The 15456-nt window shown below is 51.7% G+C and overlaps 2 protein-coding genes across 6 annotated transcripts in view; both read left to right on the forward strand.

Annotated features, from left to right (window-relative positions):
- Window positions 1-3752, forward strand: part of ccdc88c (coiled-coil and HOOK domain protein 88C) — a 43435-nt gene extending 39683 nt beyond the window's left edge. For all 3 annotated transcript variants that reach the window (XM_084913843.1, XM_084913842.1, XM_084913844.1), the window contains one exon: window positions 1009-3752. In XM_084913843.1, coding sequence (XP_084769969.1) covers window positions 1009-1758 — 750 coding nt within the window. In that variant the 3' untranslated portion in view covers window positions 1759-3752. The remainder of the gene's footprint in view (window positions 1-1008) is intronic.
- Window positions 3753-6275: 2523 nt separating this feature from the next.
- Window positions 6276-15456, forward strand: part of gpr68 (G protein-coupled receptor 68) — a 21249-nt gene continuing 12068 nt past the window's right edge. For 2 of the 3 annotated variants that reach the window (XM_084913845.1, XM_084913846.1), the window contains exon 1: window positions 6276-15456. This exon is cut by the window's right edge. The gene's annotated coding sequence lies outside the window, so the exon portion shown is untranslated. The other variant, XM_084913848.1, reaches the window with a different exon arrangement.

The following is a 15456-nucleotide window of genomic DNA, read 5'->3' on the forward strand; positions in this document are numbered from 1 at the left end:
TCACACGAGGCGAGCTTTCGGTCGGGGAGACTCAGGCTGAAGACGTTCTGACCTTTGAACCCCTGACCTCAGACCTGCCCACAGAGCAGACGTGACATTCAGTCTCACACCAGGAGCTTTGTGTTAGTCAGTTTAGACCAGCCTGAGGAGTCAGAGCGAGGACGTCCTGCGTTACTTCCTGTTGAGCCTGAGTTTCAATATGACCTTCAGTGAGGATAGAGTAACCTAGCAACCAGATAACACACATACTTTTAGTAGAAGCAGCAAAAGGTGAGACTGAAACGTGATGATTCAGTGAATCTGGGTAACACTGTGAGAAGCTTTAGTCTGAGAGATGAACTCATGACGTCACAGCGGTGTCAGCACACTTCCTGTTTCTAGCAGATCAAAGCGTTCGGAGCAGCAATGTCACGATTGTGTGGTGTGCAGCTTGATGATGATAACGTCTGATAAATAGCACGTAAGAACCAGCCTGAAGACCTGCTGCTGTGAGCGCTGCCCTCGGCGTTTTAGTGAGTCGGCGCGTCGAGCGTCCGAGAGCAGAGCGGCAGTAAAACAGGAAGCTCTGCTGCTTCGGCAGGTCAGATGTTTCTTGTTGAAGCTCGGTGTTTCGTGCAGGACGGTGCGTGAAAAACACTGACGGTGTGGTTGATATGTTGAGGTGCAGCTGATGGGTGGAGGCAGGCACGGCAGTGGCGGCGGTTTCTAACTGAAGCGTTTATATTCACCGTGTTTCGGTTGCTCGCAGTGATATGCGGTTCGTTTCCTGTCAGGAGATTTCACTGGTGGGCGGTCTGTGTTTCCACCTTGTAAGAACTGTGGAGCTAACGTCCCGACACGGTTGGTTTCTCTCAGAGCTGCACACGCTCTGATCACGCCGTTATCAACCGCTTCAGAGGTTGTTTATAAAAGCGACCCGTTGTTTTTCCCGGCTTCTCAGTCACAGCTCAGGTGTGTTTGACCTTTGCCCTTTGTCAGCCCCGCCCTGACTGCTTCTCTGGTTTTCAGGTGTCCACAGGAAGCAGAGAGGACCTGGTGACGGACTATTTTGCTAGAAGCCCCGCCCCCTCAGGTCCTGCCTGCAGAGATCAGGCGACGCCCACCAACTACGTCACGCCCACCGTGCAGTCGTCCAATCAGAGGCCGGGACAGAGTGTGAAGCCCTCGCCTTGTCAGCCCGTGGGCCAGTCACCGGCCTCGGGTCAGAGAAGCAGCCAATCACTGAGCAGGACCTTCAGCCTGGCCTCGGCCGACCTGCTGCGCTCCAACGGGCCGGACAGCTTCAGAGGACACGACGTCTCCCCCGGCCACGCCGACGCCGTGATGCGGCGTCAAGGAGGCGGGACCACTGGGAGAGAGCGGCCGCTGTCAGCTCGTTTTACCGCTCTGTCCAACCAGCACGCAGATGGCAGCTTCCTGAACCCGCCCATCCACCACTCCGCCTCCCTGAACCTGCAGGCGGAGCGCTACGCGGAGCGAGAGCGGGACCGAGGGCGGAGTGCCACCTCCCGAAACGGCCCTCACCGTGGAGAAATTGCCATGGTAACCCCAGTGAGAGCGACGCCTGCCGCGCAGCCTGACGACACCCCCGAGTATGCAGAGGTCCCGAGGGAGGGGCGGTTGGGCGACTCCGCCCACACGAAGAAGGATGGCGAGAGCGGGAGGTGTGGCTCTGTGGAACGCCCAAAGAGTACGCCGGCGTCACCCGACCCCAACAACGACCCGCAGACGGTGTGGTACGAGTACGGCTGCGTCTAAATACCGGAGCACCACGCCCTGCATCCAGCCTCAGAGACAGGAAGTGAGACTGAAGCAACGCCACCCTTTCACTTCCTGTTAGTAAATAAGTGGACAGGTGAGGCAGTCACATGATCATCTCTCTGAGGTGGATGCAGGACTGGATGGAGCTGAGTTTTTGCTGATGCCATGACACTACCAGCGCTCCCCACAGGGGGGCGGGGCTTACCGGAGCGGGATGTTTCCTGAAAACATCTTTTTTGGATTCTATAGTGACGCTGAGCTGACGCTCCGTCTCTAACACACAGAGAAGACGCTGCTCCATCACCTCCACCCTGCAGCCACCACAACACAACACTACGAGCGGCCCTGTCTAACTGCTGGACTCTCTGCAGGACCGCCGCTAGAATGTACGGGACGCCACATTCCCCGCCTCCAACATCACGCCATACACTGGAAAAGACACAGGAGGGGTGGTGGGGGGTGGGGTAAACAGGACAGGCGGAGAGCCTCCTCCCTTTTAAATTACAGCTCTGCTCCATCCATCTTTAGATTCTATCCCAGCATGCAACGCTCTGACACTTTACTGGAAATGTTGCTCAACCCAAGCCGACACTAGACACACACACAGACACACTCACACAGAGACACACAGGCTTTGTCCTTGGAGGGTTTCTGTGGCTTCTCTGCCTGCTCAGCTGGATTTAATTCAAACACACACACAGACAGACACACACACACACTCACACAGACACACACACTCACACAGACAAACACACACTCACACAGACAAACACAGACACTCACACAGACACACACACACTCACACAGAGACACACACTCACACAGACACACACTGAGGTTTGGAGCGTGTGGCTGAGAGTAAAATCATTCACGTGTTTCCTCTGAGCTGTAACAGCCACTGTTTGTGTTAATTATAGATGGAACACACACACAGACACACACACACACCTCATTCCCGGATTCACGCTCGTTTGCTTAATTGGTGATTGTGTGTTTGTCTCAGAGGTCAGAGGTCACGTGAATGATTTTAGTGTTTTTCCCTCTGGCTGAGCTCACAGACACTTCGGGGAGGAAGAGGAGGAACAATGACTGAAGGTGTGTCTCACACACAGCTGATATTTAATGACTGACCTTTGACCTGCTGTTTCAAAGCACTACGTTAACGATGATGATGATGGTAGAGATGAAGATGTAACACTGGAGTTAGGAAATGAAGACTGAGCTGATATGAGTTAAATTATTCCTCCTGGAATTTGTATGTGTTTGATGATTTTTTTTTTTACTTTACTTTGAAAATACCAAATGACTTCCTGTGTGTGTGGCGGCGCTGCAGGTCGATGATGTCATGTTACCTGTGCGTTTGCTCTGTTTGTGTTTGCTGTAAAGTCGACCTGTTCTGCTGGTTACTGCTGCACAGAGTGGCTGAGCATGAGTCTCAGCTCAGAATAATGCTTCTGTGTCTGAGCTCTGTCTGAATCAGGCTGCTTTAGCTCCTCCCTCTGCAAGGGAGGATTCATACATACACATCATGCTCATTTCTCAGCAGCCAATTAAATCCTCCGGCTTCATCACGAGCCAATCAGATCACGTTATAAGAATATCTGAGAGCGAGCGAGCTGGCTGTTAGAAAACTTTCTTCTGATTGGCTGCCCCTCACAAACAGTTTGAATGCAGGTGGGTGGGGCCTCTGTGACACCTTTGTGACATCACTTAGATCACCTGTGCATGCAGCAGGTGGGTGACGTTAAGAACAGTTCGACTTTACGGTCTCTTACTTCTTCCTGACTTCCTGTGTGCTCACCGCGAAGCGTCATCTTTCATTAGGAGGAGGAAGTGAAAGAGGAAGTGGCGGCGTCAATGACGTTCCTGCTGTAACTGGATTTGCTGTAGTTCACTTTAAGACTATTTCTGCTGCAGTCGCTGCAGACGCGCTCAGAGGCTGAGAGCAGAAACACGTCAAAGCTTTTTGCTAATAAAGATTTTTAACCTTTGACCTCTGTCACACTCGTCACACCTGAACAGACACACACAGCATCATTGGCAACACAGCGCTCAGGAAAGTTTGCTTCCTGTGACGTTTTCCCTCTTAAAGGTAGAGCCTGACGGTCGAGGTTGCGTCAGGAGCGTGAGGTAACAGGTGGTCGTCTCATCAGCCACGCACTCGTAGACGCTGTTGGACGAGCTGGGATCGATCCACTCACCACCTGATGGGAACACCACCCGCTCTTCCACCTGAGCTCTTGCTGCTCAACGCTAATTAAAGCTGTGAGATCGTCTGAGTGGACAGGTGTGCAGAGGAGGCTCCTCCCCCCTGTAGAGTGCGCCTTTGGCTGATGACCTCTGAGTTCCTCGAATCAAGACACTTTCATTTTAACGCATTTCCTCTTTCTCTGACGTCGAGATGAGTCACGGCTGCAGACGGGTAACTGTGAGGGGCTCTTTTCATGTCGTGGGAACGTTTCAGATGACTCGCCAGATGTGCTCAGACAGCTGCTTTCCTACACCAGGCATCGCCAGGTTAAATTCAAACTGTGACCTTTGACCTGACCCATCAGTGACCACACCACCAAACCTGAGCTCACAGCGTCAGAGTCGCCTTCAGAACGCTGAAATGCAATTGGTGTGAGAGACTCTACGGCCGTCTCCGGACACGCAAACAGGTGAGCGTGTGCAGATCTACTTCGACTCTGCGTGCTGCTCGTGTTTCAGACGTCTGTGAACGTTTGTTCAAAGATTCAGAAGTTAAAAAATAAAAATGAGGCTGTGACATCACAGTGTGTGTGAGTCTCTGTGTGTGTGTGTGTGTGTGTGTGTGTGTGTGAAACCTGCAGAGGAAACCGTTGTTTTGCTTCTTCCCTGCAGCACCTGAACGCACCATGAGCCCAGCGTTCTCACTGTTATTCAGGTGTTTGTTTTTATCACACCTGAGCACCAACCTCCAGACCAGCACAGAGCGCTGCAGTTCCTCTGACGTCCAGCGGAGGCAGCAGTGAGTCAGTCTCCCGTGTTAAACTTATTTCTAACAGCTGGAACAGCCTCAGACTGCAGCAGCAGGTGATTGGCTGATTATTCAGAGGACAGGTGACTGTAATGGAAGCAGTGACCTCTGACCTTCGCCCTGTGCCAGAACATTTGTAGCCGTGGTCCTCTCATTTGTTTCAGCTCCCTAAACGACACTGAGGCGTTCCTTGGAGAAAGACTGGGATGCTAAACGTGGCGTTCAGGGTGAAAAGCAGGGAGCGTGCGGCACAAGCTGTCAGACTGCGCCTCAGGGTGGCGCTCTCACCTGGACCTTCAGTGTAACCGCTGCTCATCCATCTGCTGAACGAGCTGCTTCACACCTGCACCATCATACGGCTCAGGTAGGTTCATGTCCTCGTAGCTCTGCTTCCGCTCAGGTAAATACTCCATATAAGGATCACTGTCACTGTGAGCCTGCCTGGTATCTTTGACCTTTGACCTGCTGCAGCTTGAGTCTTCAGCATCGACAGAGGACGTCATGTGAGGACTGTCCCCACACGGAAGCCCCCTGTGGACACCTCTCAGCTTTCGCCGTAATGATCGGATCAGGAGGAGCTGACACCACGCCGGCAGACATCCTGAGGATGCCGCAAACCCACCAACACCAGCCTTCTTGGCTCACTCTGGAAGCGCCGCCTTCAGCGGCGTGAGCCTGCTGGAGGGCAGGGAGCTGAACACACGGCCTGAGTTGTGTCTTTAAACTTCAGCTGAGATCAAACTAAAATGGTGAACTGGAGCTCAACAAGGTGGACTGGGACCAGAACGCCAAAACGTTTGAGAAAGCAAACGTGTTTGTGGCTGAAACTAACCGCCTCAGGTTTGAGGCCACCATCACCATCACTTCCTGTTTCCTTTTTCTGCTAGCATAGTGTGTGGTGGAGGTCCTCATCGAAACCACGATGAAAACTTCCAGAAGAAAAATATCTCTCCTTCTGCAGGGGAGGAGCTCCGATTATATTAGATGATATCAGAAGTCGTGCTCGGGATGGCGCTCACTTTGTTTTCATTGGATTTGCCTTTGTTCATGTTTCCTTGGTCTGAACTCCAAAACAGAATAAACTCAGCTAACACGATAAAATGTAAACATTTCTATTTTATTCTATTGTTTTTTTTTCTTAAGAATTGTTCCTTTTCTTTCTTCCCTCTGAAAATGTGTTATTCTATAGTCCCCCCCCGCCCCACTTCCCAGCACTTTATTTATTAATTAATTTAATTTCATGAATCTCCGCCAGGATGGGCCGACTCCCCCTGAGGTCTGCTGATGCAGACTGTGTGCAGCAGAGCTGTGGACTGTGTGGACACTTTCATATGTTCCCACTCGGATATCATAAAGACCGTGTGTGTGTGTGTGTGTGTGTCAGAGTGAGATTGTGTGTCTGTGTGTGGGCAGGCAGGAGGCAGAGCAGCAGCGTTTGCAGAGACATTCAGAGCGGAGCTGCAGAGCCGGTAAGACCGCGTCCTTACTGAAACCCTGAAAGTGTGTTTGTGTGTGAGCGGGCTCGTGCTGTTGGATGCATCATTTCTCTGGCTGGTCTGAAGCTGTGAGTTATTAATTATTGATCAGTTATTAATTGGTTTTGGCGTGTGTTATTCTTCCTGCTGGATGGAGCGTGGAGCTCGTTCATGTAATATTCAGAGAGCACGTGCGTGCAGGATGATTAACAGCGGGGAGCACGCGGGCCGTTTCCAGCTGGAGCGCCATAAAGGCACAGACTACGTCACATCACCTGTGGAGGGAATACCTGAGTCTCAGTCACGTCACTCTGATGTCCCACAACACCTGAAGGCACCGCTGTCGTTCCTAATGAGCAGTGAGGTGTTGGAGGACCTCCACCTCCAGAGACGAGCAGCACAGCTGACTCTCAGGTGTGAGTGACGCAGCAGACTCAGGCTGACTGGGGTTCAGTTTGCAGCGACAGGTGCCCACAGCAGGATTCGTTTACAGTTCACATATAGTCCTGCTGGGGTCTGAATCAGGAGTCCCGATGTTGGTGGTGCCGGGTTATCCTGGGAGCTTCCCGGCTGTAGTCAGGATGTGCGGTAACTGATGCATGGGTTCAGTCTGTGGTGGTTTCGGGCAGGCTCGCAGGAAATCTGGCACACAGGGTGGCTTCTCTCTCCCACTCAGAGTCTGTGTGTCCTTTCAGCTGCTCGATCAGAGGCTGAGTTAGTATTCGGGGGGCGTCGGGGTCCCACGGGGGCAGCAGCAGGCCTGAAGAGCGTTCAGCTGCAGAGGCTGAGCTCAGGTGTGGAGCGTTATTAAAGCAGCGTGCAGGACGTGAGGCCATGATGTGTATTAATAATGTATTCGATGCAGACCCCCGGGGCCTGAAAGCTTCGAGCTCACAGTGGGAACCTGCTCGCTGTGGATTCAATTACAGGCAGGCGGTGTGGAAATGACACTTGGCTCTGAGTGGGCCCACCCCACTCTGATCAGTTTAGCTAACCGAAGGTCTGTGAAGGTTCTCGACCATCCAGGTCATCGTGGAGAGATGTGAGGAAGGGAAGGATCTCAGAGCTGGATTACGCCCACTCTCAGTAAGTCACATGATACGGTGGAGCAAGATCTCACAGTGGGTTCACCTCATTGTGACCCACACCCATCTTCACACCTTGGCTCGTGTGATAGGTAGAGGATCAATAGGGGGTCCACGGCCCTCTTGGGGACACTCTGGTCTGTTGGAACTGAAACGTCTTCATGGAAACTTAAAGAAGTCCAGACGCTTTTCTTTCAGAGCTCCTTAAACTAATCGTACATTAATGAGTCAAAGCATTGAAAGCCCCTCAGTCAGTCTCTGTGGGAGTCACACAGGTGGGACGGGTCGACTGACACTGACAGCCCACGGCTGACGCCACACCTGTGGCTGATGGACACAGCTGAGATACCATCATACGAATAGCGGGGAGCGGTTCAGAGCAGGGGAGTCTCAGGGAGGTGCTCGGCGGTGAGGACGGAGACGGACGCTGGGACTAACACTGCTGTCCAGCTTCGTCCACACTGGATTTATTTGGGTTTCTTTCTGGCTCCGACTGTGTCCGTGCCCTGAGGCAGCGAGCCGCCACGTGCTGGTCGTGTCTCTGGGAAGAATCCAACTGGAACTTTCCGGCAGGCTGAAGCAGCCATGCGTCACACGCCAAATTACACACGAGGGCAGTCAGGAGCTGTAGTTCCTCTGGTGTCCAGCAGGGACAGCACAATCATGTGAGAGGCTGACACTGCGCTGGGCGCACAGATAACCTCCCCCTACATTACTGTACGGGGGACCATGTGTTTATAACCCACCTGTTTGCACTGTGTTCTTGGGGGCGTGGCCTGTGTTTCATCGTGGTGCTGATGTCGGTGCTTTTGTTGACGTTACATAAACTCTGCACATTAGCACATTCACACCGCTCGCGTGTGCGTTATTCATAACACGGACATCCACCGACACTAAGAGCTGCCCGACGGAGGTGGAGGTGGGGGCGGCCCTGCAGACTTCAGCTGCAGCTGCTGCAAACTAACACTTCCTGTAGTCTGAGAAGCTCCACCTGCAGTCCTTTTGTGAACACAGATGATCTCCGTCTCCTGGAAAAATCTGCTCCACCCATCAGCAGCTAACACGGCCAGCCGCTAGATTCAAACCCAGGACCTTCTCCCTGTGAGGCAGCAATGCTGACCACCGCTCACCTACACCTGCAGAAACATTTGACCCTGAGCTCAGTCTGACTTAAAGAAGAGCTCCGCCTCTTCCTGTAGAGAGAGTCCAGGCTGTCTGAGGCCTGCTGCTCCTCAGCGACCTCCACATGAATGCTGACAGTCTGAAGAATGACCTCTGACCTGAGGAAATCACCTCCTCATCTTCACTGTGAAGTTCTTCACCTCCAATCAGATTCCTGTATTCCTGTTGCCGCCTGTTCCTCAAACACGCCCCATTCGTGTACAGCGTGAACAGGAACCAGGTTGAACTCTGCAAGGTGCAAACTGCTCAGAGACACGTTGTCATGACGAGCTGCAGCAGCCAATCAGCTGCTGATAAATACAGACGCCCCCACCCTCTCCTGTTTATCTCTAAGAATGCTCGAGCAATAAGAAAAAGTCCGGCAGCGCCGCCTCTGCCACGCCACCCGTCCTGTCCGGCATCACCGGATCAGACCTCAGGGTTAAAACGTTAGCGAACTGCGCTGCTCATGGTCGGTGCCACACAGCGAGTGCCATCAGCTCTCTAACTGCTTATCCCAGGTCATGGTGGGGGGTAGGCAGGACACACCTGCACAGGCCACCTGTGCGTCGTGGCACAAAGACAGGAAACAGGTCTAAGAATGGCTCAGTCTGCTGGAGACGGGGGGAGGAGCCTAGGTGGAACAAATCACAGCAGCAGCGTCTCAGGGCGCCGTGCACTGGCAACGGCCAGCTGCCACCTCCAAGGGGTTAATGATCGCTCCACTGGTTTCCATGACGTCTGCTTCTGCTGCTTCCAGGTTCAGCATGTCGACCAAAGACCGTCTGTCGACTATCTTGGCTCAAAGTGAACTAAACGGCGAGCTTCAGTTGACACAAAGGAAAAGCTTTTATCTGGATCAAAGTTTAAACTCATAACTCAGACTGAACGCCGTGTTTCACCTGACCTCCACATTCCTCACATCCCAATCTGATCCAGGATCTGGGATAAAGATGTTCCACGGAGGACTTAAGTGGTCCTGTGGGTCGATGTGTCACTGTGGCATCACATTGGTCTGCTGGCTCCTCCCACACCAAGTGCCAGACAGCATTGCGGCGTGCCGAGCTGTCGGCTGTGACTGAGCGAGCAGCGCTGATGAGATTCAGACCGACGGCGTCTGCGGCCCCACGGACACTCGAGTGGAAGCACTCATCGACAGCAGTGATATCACAGCACGCGTCAAATCCTTCCCCTCGCTCTGCAGGGCTAACGCTTTAGGCGGCTGACTTAGCTTTGAGTTCACGTGAAGGATGAAGGAATCTGATTACTTTATCAACTGCTCTGTGATGAATGAGTGATGAATCAGCTGATTCTGAAACAAGCCTACCGATGGAGCCCAGAGCACACGTAGGGATGCTCGTACGTGCACGCCGATCTGCCGAGAGGACAGTAAATCAAAACAGCTGATTTATTTCCCGCTGGATGGAGCTGATTTCCCCGGAGGGAGGAGGTCATGGATTTCATATCTGCTGCAGCTTATTAAGTGCTTTTGTTTGGTTATGAATGATGATGTGTGTTTGTTTTCCACTAATACCGTGTGGAATTTTTAGTCCTGGAAACGTTTTTAAAGGAATGAGCAGAGTCAGCTGGTGCGGCTGTGTTCGAACTTCTCATGGTGCTCTTTCACGCTGCTCGCACTGCTTCCTTGGACGGTGGCCTCAGAGGCTGCTTTTACGTAACTGCTGTTGTGTTTGCAGAGAGAGGAGAAGGAACGAGCCCGAGGCCTGCTCCGGGCAGCAGAGCGAGCTCTGAGAAGCTCCGAGCACCTCGGGGACTCGAGCATGAACGTGGGGAAATGAACACTCGTCACTTGTGATGTTTAAATGTTCAGCTTTAACCTGACGGGTCGAAGCAGCTGAAGATACAAATCTGGACCAATCAGATCACAGCTGCTCTGACCTGTGATGTCACTCAGACCCAACAGCTGCAGCTATGGCAGACATTTATCCATCAGTGGGACAAATTGATCGCTGGTCCTGATCAGTATTAATACTTAAAGCGTCTCCATGGAGACCGCAGAGTCCACATCGATCGCTGTCTCCGTCCTCGCGCTGATTCGTTCACAGCCGTCGTCTTTATCAGAAGGTTTCAGGTGTGAGTGAGGAAGTGAAGCTGAGGGTCAGAATGGGTGGGAGTCACACAGTCTGTTGCCACGGTAACCGTCTCAGAGTCTGCACTACTAGCCGGGTAAAGTCAGGGTTAACTCTGAGTTTCCTGTACCACGAAGGTGTATCACCATGGTAACTGATGGTGTCGCCCTCACCTGCTCCATCAGATTCTCCTTCCTGCTGCCGTAACAGGAACTTCATGTGATTTTCACTCAGCGCCGCTAACTCACACACTCCCTCTGCTGTCGCACGTCCAGTCTGGGTTTAACATCTGCACAATGTCACACTCTGTCCTTTATAAAACCTGTCCACTCCACTGTCGGGACATTTATCCATGTTTGTGATTGGTCAAGGGTGGCAGCCCAGCCCCCGCTTCATAGTGGACTGAGGAGGAGAGGAGAGAAAACACACTGAGTGGAAAAGGAGGAAAAATATCAGCGAGGGGCAGCCAATAACAAAGGAGGAAAGCTGATAAAGACAAGAAGTGCGAGGAAGTCCAATCACCAAAATAAAACAGGAAATAACATCACAGAATGAATTCCTTTTGATTGTTAATGAAACAGGTAATGGTTTAATCAGTGATCAGTTTATGATTCATTAATGATGCTGCTGTTATATTCAAACTCAGGCAGGATCGCGGCGGTCATCCTTATTAGGTTTGGTTCTGTGAGTTTTGTGATTCGAGTCTGAACCGTCTGATTCGAAAACAGCAGGAGAGGAGCAGGTGGGTTGCAAAGCAGCTTGCAGCTGTGGGTGGACTGAAGCAGCTTTACTAGAATGAGTTCTGAGTGTTTCTAACAGGATATGTGGCTGAGCCTTCAGCTCATGTGGGGCTGCTCCTCCTCTGAGCTTCATGAAAACTTGGAACAAAAAACCAATATCCATCCATCCATCCTCCTCCAGTTTATCCGGGGGAACACCAAGGCGTTCCCAGGCCAGCCGAGAGATGTAATCTCTCCAGCATGTCCTGGGTCTGCCCCGGGGCCTCCTCCTGGTGGGACATGCCCGGAACACCTCACCCAGGACGCGCCCAGGAGGCATCCTTGTCAGCTGCCCGAACCACCTCAGCTGGCTCCTTTCCATGTGGAGGAGCAGCGGCTCTACTCTGAGCCCCTCCCGGATGGCTGAACTTCTCACCCTATCTCTAAGGAACAGGCCAGCCACCCTCCGGAGGAAGCTCATTTCCACCGCAGCTGAACAAAAAAACTTTTATTTTGAAATTTCTAACCTTTTATTTTGAAGTGTTTCAGCTTTGGTGGCTTACACAACCCTGGTGACTCGTGGAGAAAAATGAGATTTGTTCCCAGTGAGAAGTCAGTGGGGTTACTGTACCTGAGGCTGTTGTATCTGTCGACGCACTGAAGCACAGCAGGGTTTTTGAGCTGCGACCAGCTGAGTTTGTGTTTCCTCGTGAAGGCTGCATTCCACTACCCCAGAAAAAGATTTAGTATGTCCCAAATAGTATGTCAGAAACAGCCAAAAATATCACGACGTCCGACTGCATCTGGCCACATTTTGCAGTCTCTGGACTTTTTTTGGTCTCTCTGACCCAAAGTCCTGAGCTCGCCGTGAGAAACAGCAGAGAGACAGGACCACAGTGACACCGCACGCGCTTGAAATCGTTAACTTTTAATGATGAACACAGACTGTGCTGCGACAGCAGTCACGGTTTGACTCCACGCAACGTTTTCAGACTGTACAACATTCTGAATTTGGAGGAAAACGAAAGCAGTTGAATGTGACCGCCAGGTGAACGCATCAGAGAGGGAGGAGCATCGTCCTGACAAGCTAACTCAGCACTGTCACCTCACAACAAGGTTCGTGGTTCAAATCTCCTGATCAGCTGCACATGCTCCCTGTGGTTTTACCTGGTTCCAGTGACTGTGGGCGTGGCTGACACTGGGACGGAGGTTTTAAGTGTCAGTGCAAACGGTCTTTTATTGTGAAACTCTGCACGTACAGGTACAGCTCATACGTTCATCCACAGGAAACACAATGAGGTTTTGACTGGATACTTCCTGCCCCCTGCTGATGTTACATCACAGCTTAATAATATCAAACATGTTTATAACAATGAGCTGAGGGTGTGAGTAAAAAGCTTTAAACATCTCTATCACCTCTATGATGTCATCGAGAGGGGATATCATTATATGCTCAGCCACAGAAGCTCCACCCACTGAGTGTTCAAACCGTCAGTTTACAAACAGCAGCCAATGAGAAGAACGTTGTCTTAAAGGGGGAGGAGCTTAAACAGCTCCTTTCAGACAGGGATCAATCTCTGAGCTGAAAATTGAGACACCACAAGCTGCAGTTCCTGTAACGTCCACCGGGGGCTCCAGCAGGGGTTCAACATGCTGATACTGAAGCTCCACATCCTCCCTCTTCTGTATACAGTCTGTGGTTTCTGAGTAAGATTAACCGGGATGATTTTACGCCTGATGAGTCTGACTTCACCGTCTTCTGGATTTCTGTGAGACTTTAATGTGTTTAACTCGGGATTAACTTTTTAAACTGGCTCAGAGTCCACTTTAACCATTTAACCTCATTATTAATAGTTCATGTGCAGACCGACGTCCGGCATGGGAACAGCTGTGCTTCGTGGCGAGCAGTCGTCTACAGCAGCTTCACATGAATCAGAGACCCCGTGAAGCGAGCAGCACTGCAGGCACATCGGTGTGCGCTCACACGCCGCTGTGCGCTCACACGCCGCTGTGCGCTGACAGAACTTCTCACGATGGGCTAAAGCAAACACAAACATCCTGTGATTTGGAGGAAATGTGTTTATGTCACCGTTATTAGCCGTCCTGTTTATTATGCATCGTTAACGTGCTTATTTTACAAACCCGTCTCAGCCAATCAGAGCCGACGATGACGAGGATGAGCTCTGTGGCACAGCACTCTGAGGATGAAGCAAACACTGACAGGACCCTCGCTGGGGTCTAATTTACCACTTCCTGCTGCCGCCATGGTTACCACCATCAGGTGACTGATCACAGAGTCATCTGTTACCATGGTGATCTTGGCGTGGATGTGTTCCTGCAGTTTTAACCCAGAGTCGGTGCTCGGTGAAGCTCTCGGGTCAAATGGTTCGTCTCTGACACGCTGAGCCTGCTGGCGAGGGTTTGAATTTGAGTTGGTGACCAATCAGAGCAGTGTGTGTGGCGGGAAACCGTCAGCTGTCTGTGAGCTGAGAGGAAAAAGGTGACCCGCCTATCAGACGGCTGCGTGTGTCTCAAAGAGTGGCTCGGCTCGACTCTTCGGGAATGTTGTGCACATCCGTCTGTTCCCTAATCTGACTGATTTAAACTGGAGAGGACGGATGCAGCGAGATGATAGCCGTGGTTTCAGAGTGCGGCCTGCTGCGGCTCTAAACGCTTCGCAGCGTGTTATTAAGGAGTCGCTGCAAAGACGGCACCATGCCAAAGCTAACAGATATAGTTAGAGGTTACGCTGACTGTCACCGTCGCTCCATTTAGACGCTCGCTCCGACCAGCACAAAAACAAGTCTTCCTTCACACGATGTGACCTTCAGCTCGGCGAGGAAACCCGGCCTCTGCTGCACACGAGACATAAAAACACAGCTTCATATGGAGGGATAAACCTGAGACATGGAGGCTGACAACAAGCTGCACGCCTACAGCTCCTGCACACATAGGCGGATGTGCACACGTGTTTCATGGCAGTATTTGAAAGGACTGAGTGCTTCATGTCACACTGACCCTTTGTTTTCACTGATGCTGTGCTTGACTGAGGTTTGCTGTCACTGCGGTGCATGGGGCACAGCAGCCCATCTCTGCAGGTTTGGAGGGTCTGTACGTAAAACCTGAGTACGTGAGCTGAGCCGTGTCAAAGTCACCCACACTGGAGGACTGGAATATCTGTACTCCTACAAACAACAACAAGCAGAGGAACTCGACGAGCAGCAAAAACTGAAGGCAGACCGACTGGAGTGACGGTCGCTGACTGAGGCGACCAACTCTGTCACGACTCTGAAAAACAAACTGGCGTAAAGCGGAGCGCTGCTGAGAGCAGGATTATACTGGCTGAAGAACAGCAGTCGAATCCACCAGGACAATGAAGCAACTTTCCATCTAGAACATCAGAGACGAAGAAGTCAGGACTCTTTGCTGGTTTCTGTAGTTTCAAGAGCGGCTGGCACACGACTGACAGCACAGAGGACGGGCCGAGACAGAACCACAGCGAGTCCAGTGCAGACAAGACTTTTGGTGAACAGGAAGTTTGTGTGGATTCCATCTGAATCCGGGCTTCATGACAGGAAGCTGCATCTGTTCTCAGTCCTGAAGGCAGTGGAGCATTTCTACCACCCTGGAAACGCCGTCTCGCCTCTGCTCGCACAAACACTTTTTCCTCTTTTTCTGAACCAGCTTCTGTTCTGGGTTCAAAACAACCTGAGCTCTGTTTTCCAAAGAGTACGTCACTCGACCTGCAACACGTTGACCAGGGAGAACTTCACAGGTTTACTTTCATCTATTTGCCGTCCATGTCATCATAGCATGAAGCAGGACTGACGTGCGTTTCTTAACCATTAGAGATTTCACACAGTGACAGAGCCTGAGAACTGAGGAAGTATGAGCGGCCACACGGAGCGCCTGGATTAACTCACCAATCAGATTTCATCAAACATTCGCAGAAACGTATCGAAACACGTCGCCCTTCTTAGCGTAGTGGTAAGACCACACAGCTTTGGAGTGGAAGTCGCAAGTTTGATTCCCTCCCAGTATCCAGTATGGGTCCTGGCTAGGCCCACCGAGCCCTGACATGGCGCGGCTACATCTGCAGCCTGTCTGCAGCTCGGACACGACACATTTCACTGCATGTTGTACTCTGTATGATTGTGTGTGTGACCA

The sequence above is a fragment of the Perissodus microlepis genome, chromosome 19 (genome assembly GCF_051167445.1).
Source record: "Perissodus microlepis isolate ML-2025 ecotype Zambia chromosome 19, ASM5116744v1, whole genome shotgun sequence".
Taxonomy (NCBI): Eukaryota; Metazoa; Chordata; class Actinopteri; order Cichliformes; family Cichlidae; genus Perissodus; species Perissodus microlepis.